Here is a 15,063-nt window from a genome sequence, read left to right as displayed (position 1 = left end):
CAGGGCCAGCCGGGGGGGAGATTAGGTACAAATTGTTCACAGATGTATTTTTTTAATTATTATTATTGGCTATGTTCCACAGCACAGGGAGAGGGGAGGAGAGGGAGGAGGAAAGGAGGAAGAGGGAATCTGAAACTTACTGGTTGACCTCCCCACCATCTGTGATTGAATTTCTCTCGCCCTCGAAGACTGAAGCTGGCATCAAACACTGGGTCATACATCGAATTGCCAACAATTCCATGTGATTCAGGATAGAGTCCCTTTGTACAGAAGTAGATTAATTAGTAAAAGCCTAATGCACACAAATCCACTTCACAGCTATCTGCAAATACCATTGAATTATTGTAAAATAGGTATCTTTGTAACTGTACACCAGAAGAAGTTTTAACTTAAAGATAAGCACATTTAAAACTGGCTGTAGTAGTGAAAGTAGTAGGAGATGACTGAATTGTGCTAAAAAGCATAAAAACTCCTGTTACTCGATACTTTAAAGTGTTTTCATACTGGTTAAAAGTTAGTTTGAGGCCATCTAAAGTAAGCAAAAATTTATGAAAAGAAGATTGATTTGAACTTTCAGTTCCTTTTCATGAATTCTCTTTCTGGAAACAGTAATTCATTCTCTGGTTGCAAGAGTAACACTGAGCATTTTATAATGTTTTATCTTCACCAGACCCTCTGTGAGAGAAGTTACTTCCAAGATAAAAAAACAGAAGAGGCAAGTCACCCAAAGCCACAGCACAATTTGTCCAGCAACAAAGGCAATGTAAGAAGTTTCTGCTCTCCTCCCTTTCTCCTGGCCCTCTCCCATTCCCAGCTATTTGTTTCTCCATCCCCTCTTTTCTCTTCCCATTTAACATTTGTGCAGAGGCTTCAGGAAAGAAAGGAAGGAGAAAAAACTGCAGCTGCAGGTAGGGAATCCCTTATCTCAGTTTTTGGAGCACTGTCACATGGGAGTGTTCGCATGCCAGCATGGGGACAGCCTGGCACCGGAGTGCAGAAGTGATGGTTTGTTGTACTGCAGGGCCAGCGCAGCATTCAGCACACTCAGCAACTGTAAACTCTAAGCCAGCTGCTAAATCAGCCCCACTGACTTCAGCTACTCCAATGAAGGAACAACTGCTGGTTGTATTCTGGGTAGGGTTTCAGGGTGGTTTTTTCCTCCCCCCTAGAAAAACTTTGACCTGTAATTAGACAGCAGTACAAATAACTGCAAAAAGCAGGCATTAGAAAGCACAGGAAAGCTGTAATACTGTGTATAATGGTGAGGTATCTCAAAACAGCAAAATGCCAGAGAAAATACTTAACATAACTGAAGACTGAAAAGGATGGATAGTGAACAGTTTTATTAAATAAAACAAAACCTTGCTTCCCATAACCTACATTTCTGCTGCAGTGCAACATTTTATCATCAAAAAAATTCTCACAGGGACTTACGGTAGCAAGAGTGTACAAGTTAGGGAAAGTTTTTGTAGGGTAGACGGGTCTCATGTAAGGAGAATGTGTTCCACAAGATCCTGAAAAATCAATAGCAAATGCAAACATTAGGAAGTGAAGCTCTCAGACTTAGAAAACAAAAACAGAAGTTGCCATTTGCTAGGACTCAAAATGCTGCAGAAACTGGTTAAATTTTAACCAATTTAAAATGAACATTCTGCTGTGTAACATTGGCAGGTCTTCCTATGGGACAGTAGTAAATCCACTCGTGCACACTTTGTACTTCACAATAAGAAACTGAAATAACACAGACAGAGGACTACAAAACTAGCTGCATTTCCATAGAGTGTTCTACTTTGAGCTAGCCTCCTTCCAGAATCCAGAGTCATTGGGAGTATCTAAGTAAAACAACATGAGAAAATGCCGGCTAATTGTAAATGACAAATACAGTAAAGCTGCGGTTTCACAATGGGCTATCTTCAGCATTCCTGAATCACGTGGAAAATTTTGTGGGTACCTCCCAACTAGCCTGTAAGAGTATGATACATAATGTACTAAAGATTTCTTTCTTTGCTCTCAAAACCATATGAAGGTCACTGATTCTGACCAGCATTCATCAAAGCAGCAGCTCTCTTCCCACTCTCTGATTGCAGGGTACTTCTTTAGCTAGGGTGCTTTTCAAGTTACCACTTGATACCATCTAAACCAAAGGGGACTTCTGCCATTTCACTTTCATGGAAAAAAATTCTTAATCTCTTCAGATCTTTCAAGTCAGAGGAGCCCTGCATTTGCATTTGGCACAGCCCTTCTACCCACCAGCTCACACTTACTTCTGTTGCTCAATGAACAATGGAAACAACTGGGCTGCAAGAGATTGTATTTCATTTATCGTAAGAAAACAGATGTACTCACTGAGTTTTTCAATATTGGGCATGACTTTGTTCCCCTTCTTCATATATGATGCACGGAAACCATCAACAGAGAAGATGATCAAAGGGGGACGAACAAAGCTAAAAGCAAAAGCAGCAGGAGTGTAAGGCAGCATTACAAAGTGATTTTTTTTCTATTTCCACTTGCTCACTGAGACTCCAGAGAATCTAAAGTACAGTTACTACATATGATATATGCCTATAATTTTTTTTGCTTACTTAACAGACCAACACAAACTGACAATCTTCATGCTTAGTAACATCCATTGTTTACTGACAGTCAGTGAAAGGACTGAGCTCCAACATAAAAGACAACTTCCCTGAGCAGCTAAAAGCATTTAGCTCAAAAAGGCAAGTGTTTATAGAAGGACAAGGAGAACAAAGAAAAACAGTATGCATGAGTACCCACCCTAGCATACAATCTACAGTTAAAAACCACGTCTTGTGACAGCTGGTCTCTCTTCACAGACAAAAGTGCACGTGGCATTTTGAGTGAGCTCTTGAGGCAGAGATCATTCTCACATAATAAAGATGACAATATTTCATATTATTTAATTACATTTTTATTTAGTACTCCTGCTGCCTTCTAAGCAGGCAGCAATGTGTCCTGGTCACCTACTGTTGGGGTAAGCAGTCATCAGTGTCACCAGGAAAAGCGGGGTCTCCTATCTCCTCCAAACTATCTTTCTAACAGAACAGATTTCACAGCACCTGAGCAGATGCTTACCTCTAAGGATAATAGTGAGCCAACTGGTTCCTAAAGTGCTTACTTTCTCAGTGCTGGCCAAGTGCTCAAATACCTCACTCAGTCAAGCCTGTACTCCATTGCAGTTTGGAAATCCTTTCTCTTAGGAACATAACATTAAAAGCACAAAATTCAATAAAAAAAAAAATGGCCTGAACTATGTTCACATATGGATCAACCTGAATTTTGTTGCAATCACAAAAACCTAAACCTTACCACTGGCTTCAAGGGAGTTTGGTTACCTTCCCTATGTGATAAGTGAAGCAGGCAAACCCATCAGCAGGTGATCAAAAACCAAGAGTTCAAGCCCGCATATCATACCACTACTCATCTAGCAGCTCAAAGCAAATGCCTATTTATCAGCCTAACTGTACAAATGGTGAAGCACAGGAAAGCATCCAGCCCAGAGGTATTCAACCTGTGAGATGGGGCACTGCAGAAATGAAATGCTCAGAGGTCCCGGGCAGAGCTAGGGACCACTGGCCTTGCTGCACTAGGCTTTGTGCTTGCGTAGGAAATACTTACCCTGCTGGACATTCAGGACCCCTTATCTCTTCACAGTCATCATCCACCCAGTGGGTTTCTCCTACCAGAAAAGTCACATTGGAGTTTCAAAAAAAGTAAAAAATAAAGTCTAGCTGCAGGTAATGGACTGCCTTGTCATACTTCCCATGAATGATGAGCAGGTCTTTTCACAAAGCTGAGTAAATGATCTGGTTATATGCTTAAACCATGACATCTATTCAACAAGAATATCCAAACTAGCACTCTGAGAAGTGCCCACTGCTAAGATTGTCCTTTTAACCGCAGGAGACAGTGGTTACACTTCAGGCGCAGTGGTCATCTATTTCATTTTTTTATATTCAATCTGTCAAAACCAGGTAGTGCTGCTTCTGGCTGTGAATTCCCACCCTCCTTCCCACCAGCTCTGCTGTCTCCATGAGCTGATTCAGCTGGCTAAAGACACAAAACAAAATTCATTCTGGGGAAGAAAAACAACTCTAAATAGTTTCCAGCTGATCAGCTCATGGATCAGGTGAGACTCAGACACAGCTAAAAAAAGCCTTAATACTCTTTCAGAGCTAGATTAGTTAAAATTACTTCATGTAATCAACTATTTTCTTACGGTTTTCACTGCTGAATGCTGTCTATAGAGTGGCTCATGACTTCCACTTTCACAGGTCAATTGAAAACCAAATTATTAGCTAATGAGCCTAGCTTCCTGAACCAGGCACTATTAAAGGAACTGCAGTTCCTTTAATTAAAAGAACAAAACAAAAAGCACCGTAGAAAAGATCTGCAGGAAATATGTCCTGCAGCAATTCCAGCTGACCATAACAGGAGGTGGAGGGACTACTTCCAAGAAGGAAAAAAAACAAATCGAACAAAAAAAACCCCAAATACACTATCCTCAGATAGGCGAAGGCATGAAAGAGGAAACACTGTTCTCACATAAGGCTTGCTCCTGTTAGAGTGCCAGGGTCATCGAGATCATTTGTTATTAGCCAGTTCAACAAAGCTGGAGACATGTAAATTCTTCTGTCTTGACCCTTGTAAGAAGGAGCTCACAAAAAAGGCAGGAACTGAAAACTATACCAGTATTTAAGTGGTCTCAGCCTTGGGTGTCTTTGAGAAGGGGAAGAACATAATCTACAGGGCTTGCTGGAAAGTACATACATCATTTGGATTCCAAACTCAAGAGAAAAAAGTTAGTTTTCAGTGTATGGATCTGGACTATTATAATTTTCTGAACATATGTAGTTGGCTAAAATTGTGTGGAAGAAAAAATTTCAAACTGTAACCCTTCCACCAGTAAAGTTAATGAATGAAAATACTAAGAACTAGCTGAGATAAAAAAGTGAGAACTTGTGCACTCATTACCAAGGATCAGAAGATCTGCTCCAAATAGGAGACGCATTACACAAGGCAGGACATGCTCCAGAAAGTCAGGGTAGAGGATCAAAATTAAGCCTTCACAGCCCATCCACCTACTGCAGCCATGGTGTGTCTGAAGGTGGCATGGTCATCTAAAGCCCATGCCACCATCTGCGAATCACAGCCATTCTGTATTCTCACAACTCCACTCCCACAAGAAACAAAGCCTACAGGTGTTAGGCCAAGTAGTTTAAGGAGATTTTGTGGTGGGGTGGGGAGAGGTCTTTAAAACAGAGATAACATATCTAGGAATGCTCCATTCCTTCTGAGACCATCAGATATCTCTCTGCTTTCCCTGTGATGCAGGCAAATGCATCTGAACACATTTGTGTTTTGCTGACAATTCTTGTTCATCCACCTACTCCTCTTTCTATCATTATCTCTACAGGCAAAAACAATGTCCTTCTACCATCAATAAATTAGAAATATTAACCTCTGCTAGTTCCCAAAACGTTCCAATGCAATTCCCCATTCTTCTCCCCATCCTCTGAAAAATCAGAGCAGAACAAGAAGATTCCCCCCTTTAAAAGAAAACTCTTTACCCACAGGGCTGCCTTCTATCGGGTTTGGAAAGATAAGAAGTAGAAAGACCAAAGATGTACCTTTGCAAACGACTTGGTAATTAGTACAACAATCTCCTCTACTTAAGCAGTCTTCAGAGCAGTGACAAGCACTGTCATCATTCCTGGTTTCTCCACAGCGATCTTTGGTACATTCCCAGCCCCGAGCTAAAATATTCATAAAGTAAGCGAGAATGAGAGATTATAATCAAAACAAAGAAGTACTCACTCGAGCCATAATGACAACACTCTAGTCGTTAAAGTTGGAGGTAAAGTTTATGTCCCTGTTTTAGTGATTTCAAGACTTCTGAAGTAGGCATGTCAACCAGAAACAAAAAGGACCCTTGTGTCCTGCAGGTGCAGGAGGGCTCCTCCACCCACCCACCCACAAGTGCTTCTGCTACCCTCGGGTGTTGTACTCCGGGCTTTGTACAACCTGAATGCCAGAAAAAGTGTGGAAAGCAGAAGACTAGAAAGGACCTTGACAGAAAAGTGGTGAGGCCTGAACCACAAACTAAAGATTCTGATGTTTCTCGGGTAATCCAGTCTTTTCCTCCCAACTACTCCTCTCCTTGATTTAATCCATAGCAAATAAGAGAACACTGAAAGGAGGTTATGTGGATGCAAATTGATGCTTTCCTCCCATCAGTTTCTCACTCACGGGGTGAGATTCAGTACCAACCACAAAAGTTATGAGAACAAGAGCTGTTCTTCAAGGAAAAGCATGGCACGGCTGCTGTAAAACACCCCAGAACTTCTCATCTTGCAAATGAAGTTAGGATCTAAGCATTTGTCCAAATTTGGGTGCTCTCTCAAGGGCAGTATGTTGCTACGCTTAGGAATAGGGCCTAGTGATGTGAGCATATCGTTTTCCACATCCTGGCTCAACCAAGAAGAAACTTTAAAAATCACTTTAGAAGACATGTACCCAGTAAAAAAACACACCACATCAGAGCAATGTCTTTTACCCCCTTTTCTCCTTCATTTGAAGCTTTTTTCTATAATTGTGTAGTATTTACAGATGTAAATGTGATAATCGCGTTAATAAATGCCAATGGGAGTATATGACAATTCACACACCAGTCCCAAGGTCCATGCAGGTATCCATACACATGTGGACGTGGTGCACTGCGGACAAGAGGCTGAGAAACTTAAAATCCGTCCTTTGGTGACAAACATCTTGTATTGCACTGAAAGTCTTCAAAAAGAATCTCTCTTTCTGCAGACATTTACACCAAGAACAAAACAGCATCAAATTCAGAAGTTTTTAGCCTGGAGTCAAAGTAGTTTTTCATACCAGATTAGCTCACCATTTTTTGGTACCAAGCTATTAAAATGATATCATTACAAACAGAACTGAGGAAGTTAGGACTTTCAAGCATGGCACATGCATGGGCAATGATACTTTTAATCATTAGGCTTCTCTTCTTGCTGCTTAAGTGAAATTCTTTGATAAAGCAATAAAAATTTTAATGGCAAAAATAGCAGGCACCTGCGTCAACTCTGATCACTGTGCAAACACTCAAGGAGATGGATACAACTAATAATTTAAATGCACTGTACTAAGAAGTAAAACATAGCTCATGGTACTCTTTGAAGTTTTTCTTGCCTATGACTCATGAAAAAAGCAAAAAGAAAACGAACCCAGAGCTGCATTTCCATCCTCCAGGGTCCAATGAATTGAAGTCAAACGTTTTTACCAGCGTGTTATATGCATCCTGACATCTGGAAATCAAAGACTGGAGCAAGGGTAACAAGCCCAGCATGTCACCTGCAGCTCATTCCCAGAGGACCCATGCTGCTTCAGTGCTTCCAGCTTCCGAGGCTGCTTCACAAGCAACTGCTTGCCCACAAACATGAATTGCTCCAATATGAAGTTATCACTTGGGAGAAAAAAGGATGGCTGACACAGAATGACCAACCTCCAGCCTTTACCACAACTTTTTTCATTGCAACTTGAAGGTCAAACTGGTGCCTGATCACTGAGTATTGCTTTTAATTGAGTATTAGAAGATCTATTTTCTAAGTAGTATGAATAGTACCCTGCTTTTTCTGCCCTGGAAACGGTGGCCAAAGCCCAGCAGTGAGAAGCAATAGGTACACTTCCCTACTGCTTCTTACAGGGAAACATGGGCTTCATTTTGGGCTGAGCCAAGCCTGCCCAGCAAGGCAAGGTGAGGTAAGGAGGATATGCAGGTTATGGCAGGGAACGCTGGTTCATCAGGCAGGTCCCGAGTGCTGGAGGAAACCAGGTATCAGCAGTGCCTGGCAGCGTGGGACAGGAGACCCATCGTACCTGTCTTTAAGCACAGCTCATCAAAGTCGAAGCAGCAGCTGTTGTAGCTCTTGCACAGGTTGTCACAGCGGCAGCTTGGAGGCTCTGCCTCTTGAAGTTCAAAGCATCTGTTTTTGCACGAGCCAGAGGTACTGATCCAGGGGGAATCTGACAGGACTGTGTGGAACAAGAAACAGGGCAACATCTGTCAGGCTGGCAGCAGTGGGAATGGGTGGCTCAGCCCTGAGCCACTCGGATGAGCAAAACCTCTGCTGCCTGCTCTGAGGAAAGGAGCAAGGAGAGAAGAGTTGCTTGAAGGGGAAAAAAAAGGAACAAACTCCAAAAAGGTTGCTCTTTTTTGGGGGAGGAAGAAAAGAGGAAGGAAGCAGCATGCTGTGATAACGTCCTGCAAAGAAACAGCCCTGGCTTTACCTCTGTAACAATCAAGAGATCATTAGCAGAAATGTATTGAAGCCTCCAAGGCCCTATTCCAGGAGCTGCAGCTATTCCTCAGAAGCAGGCCTTTGTTTTCAGAAGCCAAGTGACATTTTCATGGCTGGCTAGGCAGTTTGCATAGGAAAGGACTGCAATTAATCTACATGCAGTCAGCAGGACTTGGTTTGCTACACTGGAAGGTGCCAAATCAATGTCAAGCATGAAAGAAAACTCTAAGATGCTCTATCTTTTGGTGGGCTTCTGCAGAGCATTAAATCGTAAAAACTTAACAAAATACAGAAATATACATATTAAATATATTGATATCTTACATAACTAAATGAAGGACTGCCAGCCTGAAAACCATGAATAATATATTAGACTTCAATAATGTGTTTATTAGCAAGAGCCCTTACTGTCAAAGCTGATATGTACTTTTCTGCTCTTTTCTCAAAACTTAGTATTTTACACACTCATTTTATACACTTTTCCTATGAGAGAATCGTACATAGCAGCTTATACGAAGCAGGAAGATTGTGCACTATTTTCTAGGGTTAACTGTATTTTATGAAATAACAAATATTATTCCTTAAAAACAGAGGTGTTCCAAGGAAAATTTCACAATGTCTTTTGTTCCTTGAGAGACCTATTAAGTCTTTGAAATTTTCTTGGGGTTTAGTTTCTTTTAGACCACGGTTTGGTTTTGGTAAACCTCACCACGATTAGCAGTATGATTTTAAGAGGACTGATGCAATGGCACTTTTGGGAAACAGTTGCTCTGATCTTTTCTTATATTTTTTCCTACTCTTTTACATAGCTAAAAGTTTAGTCTCCACGTAAACCGAGAGGAAACCTTTTCCCAAACAAGATGGCATTGTCCCAATACCATGAGAATGGATGGAAAAGAAGATGAAGGGGGAGTTTGAGGTGACATTGTAGTGGCTGATGACCCATCAGCTCCCATCCCCAGCACTACTGCTCCACCACTTTCCCTGGAGTGGCACTGGCACTAGTTGGACACCAACATAAACCACTTCAGGGAGCAAACCTGGCAGCAAATCAACCCTATAGCAGGATAATGGGTAAGAATCTCAAACCTACCATGGCTGCAGTCATGGACCATGGCACTGGCAAGGCACACTTGTAGGAGTGCTGGAAAAGGTAGTAGTAGACAACTCTGTCTCTCTGCTATTGTGTTTGGGTTGGGTTTTTTTTCCAGCAAGGTCAATAATGCTAAGAGCAAGTAATGTCACATACAGAGTGAAGTTTCACTCTATGGTATGTACCATTCAAGCATGTTCTTAATGAGCCATCAGTATTTTGGCCATCTGGAGTTCCAAGAGGCTAAGCGTTGTGTATCTATGCTGGCAACACAGAGATCAGTATTTTCTTTGCTCAAATAAATAGGCCACAAAGCTGTGTTAGAAAGTAACCACACAAGAATTGTTTCAAAGCATGCCAACACTCAGATATTTTCAGAGATACGAACTCTTGTTCCTTAATGACAGCTGCTTCCTGACAAATGCTTCTGCAAATCTGTTACTAAATAATATTTCTATGTTATTTAACCTCTTCCACTACTTTTCTTTTTGGAAGCTAGGTAATACATAGTCACACATTCAGTAAACTGCGAATCAAAGATATTAGGGACTCATAGGTATTACATACTAGCTCACACTATATATCACTCACACTGGCATTGCCCTCTTCTTTTCAAAGGGATGAGAGAGATCATTTCAGAAGGTCAAAGACACATCAACATGCATTTAGGAAAGAGAAGGTGTAAATCTGATAGCAGATTACATAAGGGATAGAGTCACCTGCAGCCCAAGAAATGTCTAGCTGTTGTAAATAGCAGCTCATTTATCTGGAGCTGGAACAAATTGCCCACAGAGGCTGTGCAATCTCTGATCTTGGAGATTTTGAAGAACAGGTTAGACCAAGATCTGTCAGGAGCACTTCAGTACTAACTGACCATGTCTTGGGATATACAGAAAGTCTACATAGCTGTTCAAGATCCCCTCTAGCTCCACCTTATAACTGCAGATAGGCTTTCCATTTCATTTAAGAATGGTTTAGCCCAACTACCCTGTCCATTATTTTTTCACATCTCTTGACAACCAGTTTATTACTGATGTAACAAATTATCCTAAATTACTTAGCAAATTCAAGTCACACCTCCTGAGCCAATGTAGGACACTTTCCATATAGCAACAGGAAAAAGGACTTGTTTTAATTCCTCTGATCTCTGAATACATTAACATCATTCCTTTGTTTATAGTGCTTGACCTTGCCTTTGCAGCCAGACCATGGTTTTCAGGTCATGCACAATGCCATGGCAGAATAGTTCGAAAATACATCATCAGGAGTTCCAACCCTGGTGAGCATTTTCAAATTAACAGAAACCCCTGTACAGAACAATCCTGCACAATTTCAAAGTCCTTTTCAAAATGCCTGCATCCCTCCACAGCTCCTGCAATCAGACCACACAGCACGACCTCAACATGAAGATCCTCCCCTCCTCATTTAATACATAAAGCTCTTCACATCCTTCTCCATGTAGTCTTTTTTTGGCCAGCTGAGCTCAAAACCACCATCTAAGGATTGCTTCATGTCATAGGTTAGAAAGAGAAGTTACTTAGGGCAATAGTGCCTTCCTGATTCAGTCCATGGAGGTTTTTACATTTGTAATACATTTGTAATACATATTGTAAAGTGCCATATCCAACTACTTGCTCGGATTCTATCCAATTACAATATTAAAAAAAAAAAAAAAAAAAATCAAATCCATTTACTTCCAGTAGTATTTCAGTCCTAGAACTACACAATATAGACATGCTTACACAGTCATTACAGGAAGGAGACTACCTTGTAAGAATTGCCATTTTGGATGCAATATGCATCAACCAAATACTTATACAAAACATCTGGAACACCAGTTTTGCTAGGTAATACTCATGAGCTTGCATTTCTTTTTTGAGAATGCCATTGCAATGAGTAAAATTTAAATGAAAAGTCACATAAAGTAAACCAATATATCCTAACTGTTGTAATACAAGAAAGATATGAACCCATTTCTAATGACATGCTTAAAAACCCAGTGAGAAGGGATAGAAAAACTTCAGTGTTTCTCCTTCCAAATTTTAAGCTATTATCCTCTCATGAACAAGGAACATGCCTGAGGAGACTAAAACCATTTTCCCTGCAAATGCTTACAAAGATGTCTAGGAAGGGCATAAAGTAAATAACTCAAAGTTCTGAAGAAGTGTGAGCCTTGGTTCTCTAATGTCTTTTAGAAATTTTAAGTCAAAAAACTAGTCTAATGGCATCATTTTCTGGGTGCAAATATTAAATATGTCTAAAATGTATAAAGGCTTATATACCTCTACACAGTAAAAGGAGAGCAAGAAGGGTCATTTAGGCATTATGGTACTTCTTTGACACGCATTTTTATGGCACTAGGGAAAAACCCATATTGGTTTCGACTCATAGAAGAGATCTATGCCAGATGAAAACTGAAATTTGCTTGCAATCATGGCATACCTCTGGAGAAATAATTGGTCTGTAATGGTAATGTAAATGGTAATGGTTGGTAGAGAGTGTTTTGTCAATCTAAAATAATTAACTATAAATACCAAGAATCCTGGAATAAATAAGCCAAGGCTGAGTGACATTGCAAGGGCATTTATACCAATATTTTATTCCGGATATTTCATTGCACTGGACTTCTGAAAAACGTAACTGGAAGTCATGAAATTAGGAGAGCCCAAATAGCTTCTTTGATCACTGTGCTTTTAGTTTGTTAAGGAAAGCACCTCTCTAGTGTCACTTTTTACTTTCTCCTTTAGACAGATGTTATTGTAACACTTTATTCTTTGCTATCACATCCTTTTTTTTTTTTTTTTTTGTTGTTGTTGGGTTTTTTTTACTGCAATAGAAGTAGCCAAGTTGCATAAACACAGAAGGGACAAAACCCTCCACCACTTTTCTGTCTCTCATTGTTGCACCCTAGACTAGACTACTTCAGTGCCAGGTGCTGGTCCAGTCCCACCTATCAGCAAATTCTCCATAGAGCGCCAAAAGTACCCCATCTCCTGCCCTCTTGCAAAAGATTCTGTATTGCTTCCTATTTTTCTGGAATGCTGAGCTAAAACTCCTGCTATTGGAAAGAGCACACAGCTACTGATCCCAGCGGTGGTGGTGGTACAGAATCAGAATGGTTTGGGTTGGAAGGGACCTTAAAGAGCACCTCATTCCAACCCCCTGCCATGAGCAGGGACACTGTTGAACAGTGTTGGTTGGCTCGACAGAGTTGGCACTGGCCAGCTGCAATGGGTCCCCAGTAATGGGCTTTGGGACTTCAGTACAAATCAGCTGAGCAGCCCTGCACTAAAGACTAGATGGTCACCAGTGAAAGCAAAGAAACTGGCAGTCAGGTACCAAAGACATGAAGTGCAGATCCTTCACATCACTATTACACACGCTATGCAACTACAGTAGAAGACAAAAATAGAAACATATTTGGTGTTCAAGCTTTTTTTTTTTTTTTAAACTGTTACGTAAAGATCAAAAGCAATGGCCACTATCTTTCTGATTATCTAAAATGCCTTTGCCCAGTGATCAGCAGCCCTGATTGTGGCTGTCATTAAACACCAATTCCCGTGAAAGAGGAGGGAGGGAGGGGAGGACACAGATACATTACCAGGAACACAACAAACTTTGGCCACAGTAAACAATTTTGTGATTAAAATTCACAAGCTATCCTTACACACAGGCATTGCAAATGAAACCCTTTCACTTCAGTTACATTAACCAGCTCTAAGTCAATGACAACAGGTTTCATTTTTCCTGCCAAAGCAACAGACACACAAGTCAAGCTTACTTTTCCTTTAAAGAAAAAGAAAAAAAAAAAAAAGGGACTAGTTTTCCATTTTATATATTTTTCCATTCGGACTCTGCCTGAGCTCACAAACCCCTATACTGCCCCAGAACACAAACAACAGCCTTTCCTGTGGCATGTTCTTGCTTTCCTTCAAAGAAAAAAGGAGGCGGCAGAACAAAACCAGAGGACTCAGTGACAGCACATCTGGGTGAACACCTGCTCTCCTCTGCCCGGCCCTCCCCGCCGTCAGATGTCTGCCGTCTGCTGTTCGCAAACCAGCATGACCTCAGGAGCCGCAGAAATCCGAGCAGCGCTTCTCAGCAGCGCCTCTCGAAAGCATTCATCAAGTTTCTAGAAACCGCTTCAATAGCTACCAAAATAAAACCAAGACTCTTAAACCCACCGGGGAGCTTCTCTTAGCTCTTGAGGGAAAGTGTGTGGAGCACAGAACATGACAAATGCTACGGATGAGCTATGAGAGCGGTCTCTGAGAGACTGACAGTGCTCAGTCCTAAAATAAGCCAGATTTTCCATAGTCACATGCACACAGAGCAAAAGTTTAAGTAAATAGGAGACCTATAGGTGAGTCCCAAAGGTCAACTGGCTCAGGCTCGGCAAGTTATTTCTTCTCCTCTATATCCTAGAGGGAAAAGGAACAAGCAAACTACTGTTTCGGAGTAGGGGTGGTTTCTAACCACACTATATAACATAAGGGTATTGCGATGTACAATTTATGTCCGTTACTGTACCTGAGACCGGGCCCTCATCCCATTCTTCAGATCTCCTAAATCGATTTGCTGTAAATCCCATGCAGACATTTACTCCAAAGGCAAAAGCAAATAAAGATATAACCTGCAAAAGTAAAACAGCAAAGTAAGCAAACAGTGCAAAGCGCAGTGCTTGTGCGCTGAGAGCACTACGGTTAAAGGGGCAGAGATGGTCCTCTGTACATTGGAGCTCCCCAGCACTGCAGTTCCCATCACTGGAGCAGCAGCTGACAGCGTCACCCTTGGACAGCAACACGAACCAGGAGGGCTTTATGAATAAAACATCTCTTGCTGAGGCTGAAACGCTCCTTTTTGTAGGAACTTATTCAGGAGAGCCGGGCTACTCCTCCTCTGAAAGCAAACACGCTGCTCTCCTCCCTACCTGGCGCGGGCGGACGCAGCCCTCCCCAGCCATGCCAGAGCCTGCTTGAAGAGCCTGCGCGCACCCTCGCCTTTTCCTTACGGGGAGCGCAGAGCTCTGTTTGCTCGGGGAGTTGGGGCTATTAGCTACAAGTAATCCCACCTGGTGAGGTTGACAGGCTCGTGTGATTTGTCCAGGGGGTGATTTCATCATGTTTCACTCACAAATCGCAGCTCCGAGTGCGAGAAGCTCCAGGCATCATCCCTCGCTGCGCCCTCCCCCAAACACACACACACGCACACACACACACGCTTTTATGTGGTTTCCTCTGGCAAAGCAGGGCTGCCTTGTGTTGCTGCGGCCAAGAGCTGTTCCTGCTCATTTTATTCTCCTTGCAAAAGTAACATGGTTAAAAGAGAAACCAAATGCATCTCCATCTGGCTCAGAGAAGAAAAAGTGGAGGGCTTGAAGCTCACTCGGGGCTGAGAAATTAAAATAACCCGATGCCACCCTCAAATGTCACCCAATGCTGCAGCGTGATGGGATCCGTGTTTCCTGTGGGTTTGGGGAGCTTAGGCACCCATCTCGTTCTCCATGGGTCCTCCTGAAGTTTCCAACTGTGTTGCAGAGCAGAGTTCCCTCCAAACTAGGGACACCTTCAGAGCAAGGGGGTATTTTTCAATGCTGTGCTCCCATGCTTCTGCGGCAGTGCAAGGCTTGGATTGATGGAAGCACAAGCA

At 41.9% G+C, this 15,063-nt stretch overlaps 1 protein-coding gene across 4 annotated transcripts in view; it reads right to left on the bottom strand.

The window, feature by feature from the left end:
• ENPP2 (ectonucleotide pyrophosphatase/phosphodiesterase 2) overlaps positions 1-14,811 on the bottom strand; it is a 53,057-nt gene extending 38,246 nt beyond the window's left edge. For 2 of the 4 annotated variants that reach the window (XM_030499232.1, XM_030499208.1), the window contains exons 1-8: positions 14,345-14,533; positions 13,945-14,047; positions 7,900-8,055; positions 5,646-5,771; positions 3,634-3,694; positions 2,347-2,444; positions 1,435-1,514; positions 141-260 (exon numbers count right to left, since the gene is read on the bottom strand). In XM_030499232.1, coding sequence (XP_030355092.1) covers positions 141-260; positions 1,435-1,514; positions 2,347-2,444; positions 3,634-3,694; positions 5,646-5,771; positions 7,900-8,055; positions 13,945-14,047; positions 14,345-14,533 — 933 coding nt within the window. Of the gene's footprint in view, positions 1-140; positions 261-1,434; positions 1,515-2,346; positions 2,445-3,633; positions 3,695-5,645; positions 5,772-7,899; positions 8,056-13,944; positions 14,048-14,145 lie in introns of all 4 variants that reach the window. The other 2 variants (XM_030499215.1, XM_030499223.1) reach the window with 2 other exon arrangements.
• Positions 14,812-15,063: the final 252 nt, after the last annotated feature.

This window comes from Strigops habroptila, chromosome 1 (genome assembly GCF_004027225.2).
Source record: "Strigops habroptila isolate Jane chromosome 1, bStrHab1.2.pri, whole genome shotgun sequence".
NCBI lineage: Eukaryota > Metazoa > Chordata > Aves > Psittaciformes > Psittacidae > Strigops > Strigops habroptila.
Note: the sequence above shows the minus strand (reverse complement) of the source record. Positions and strands in the feature narration are given on the sequence as shown.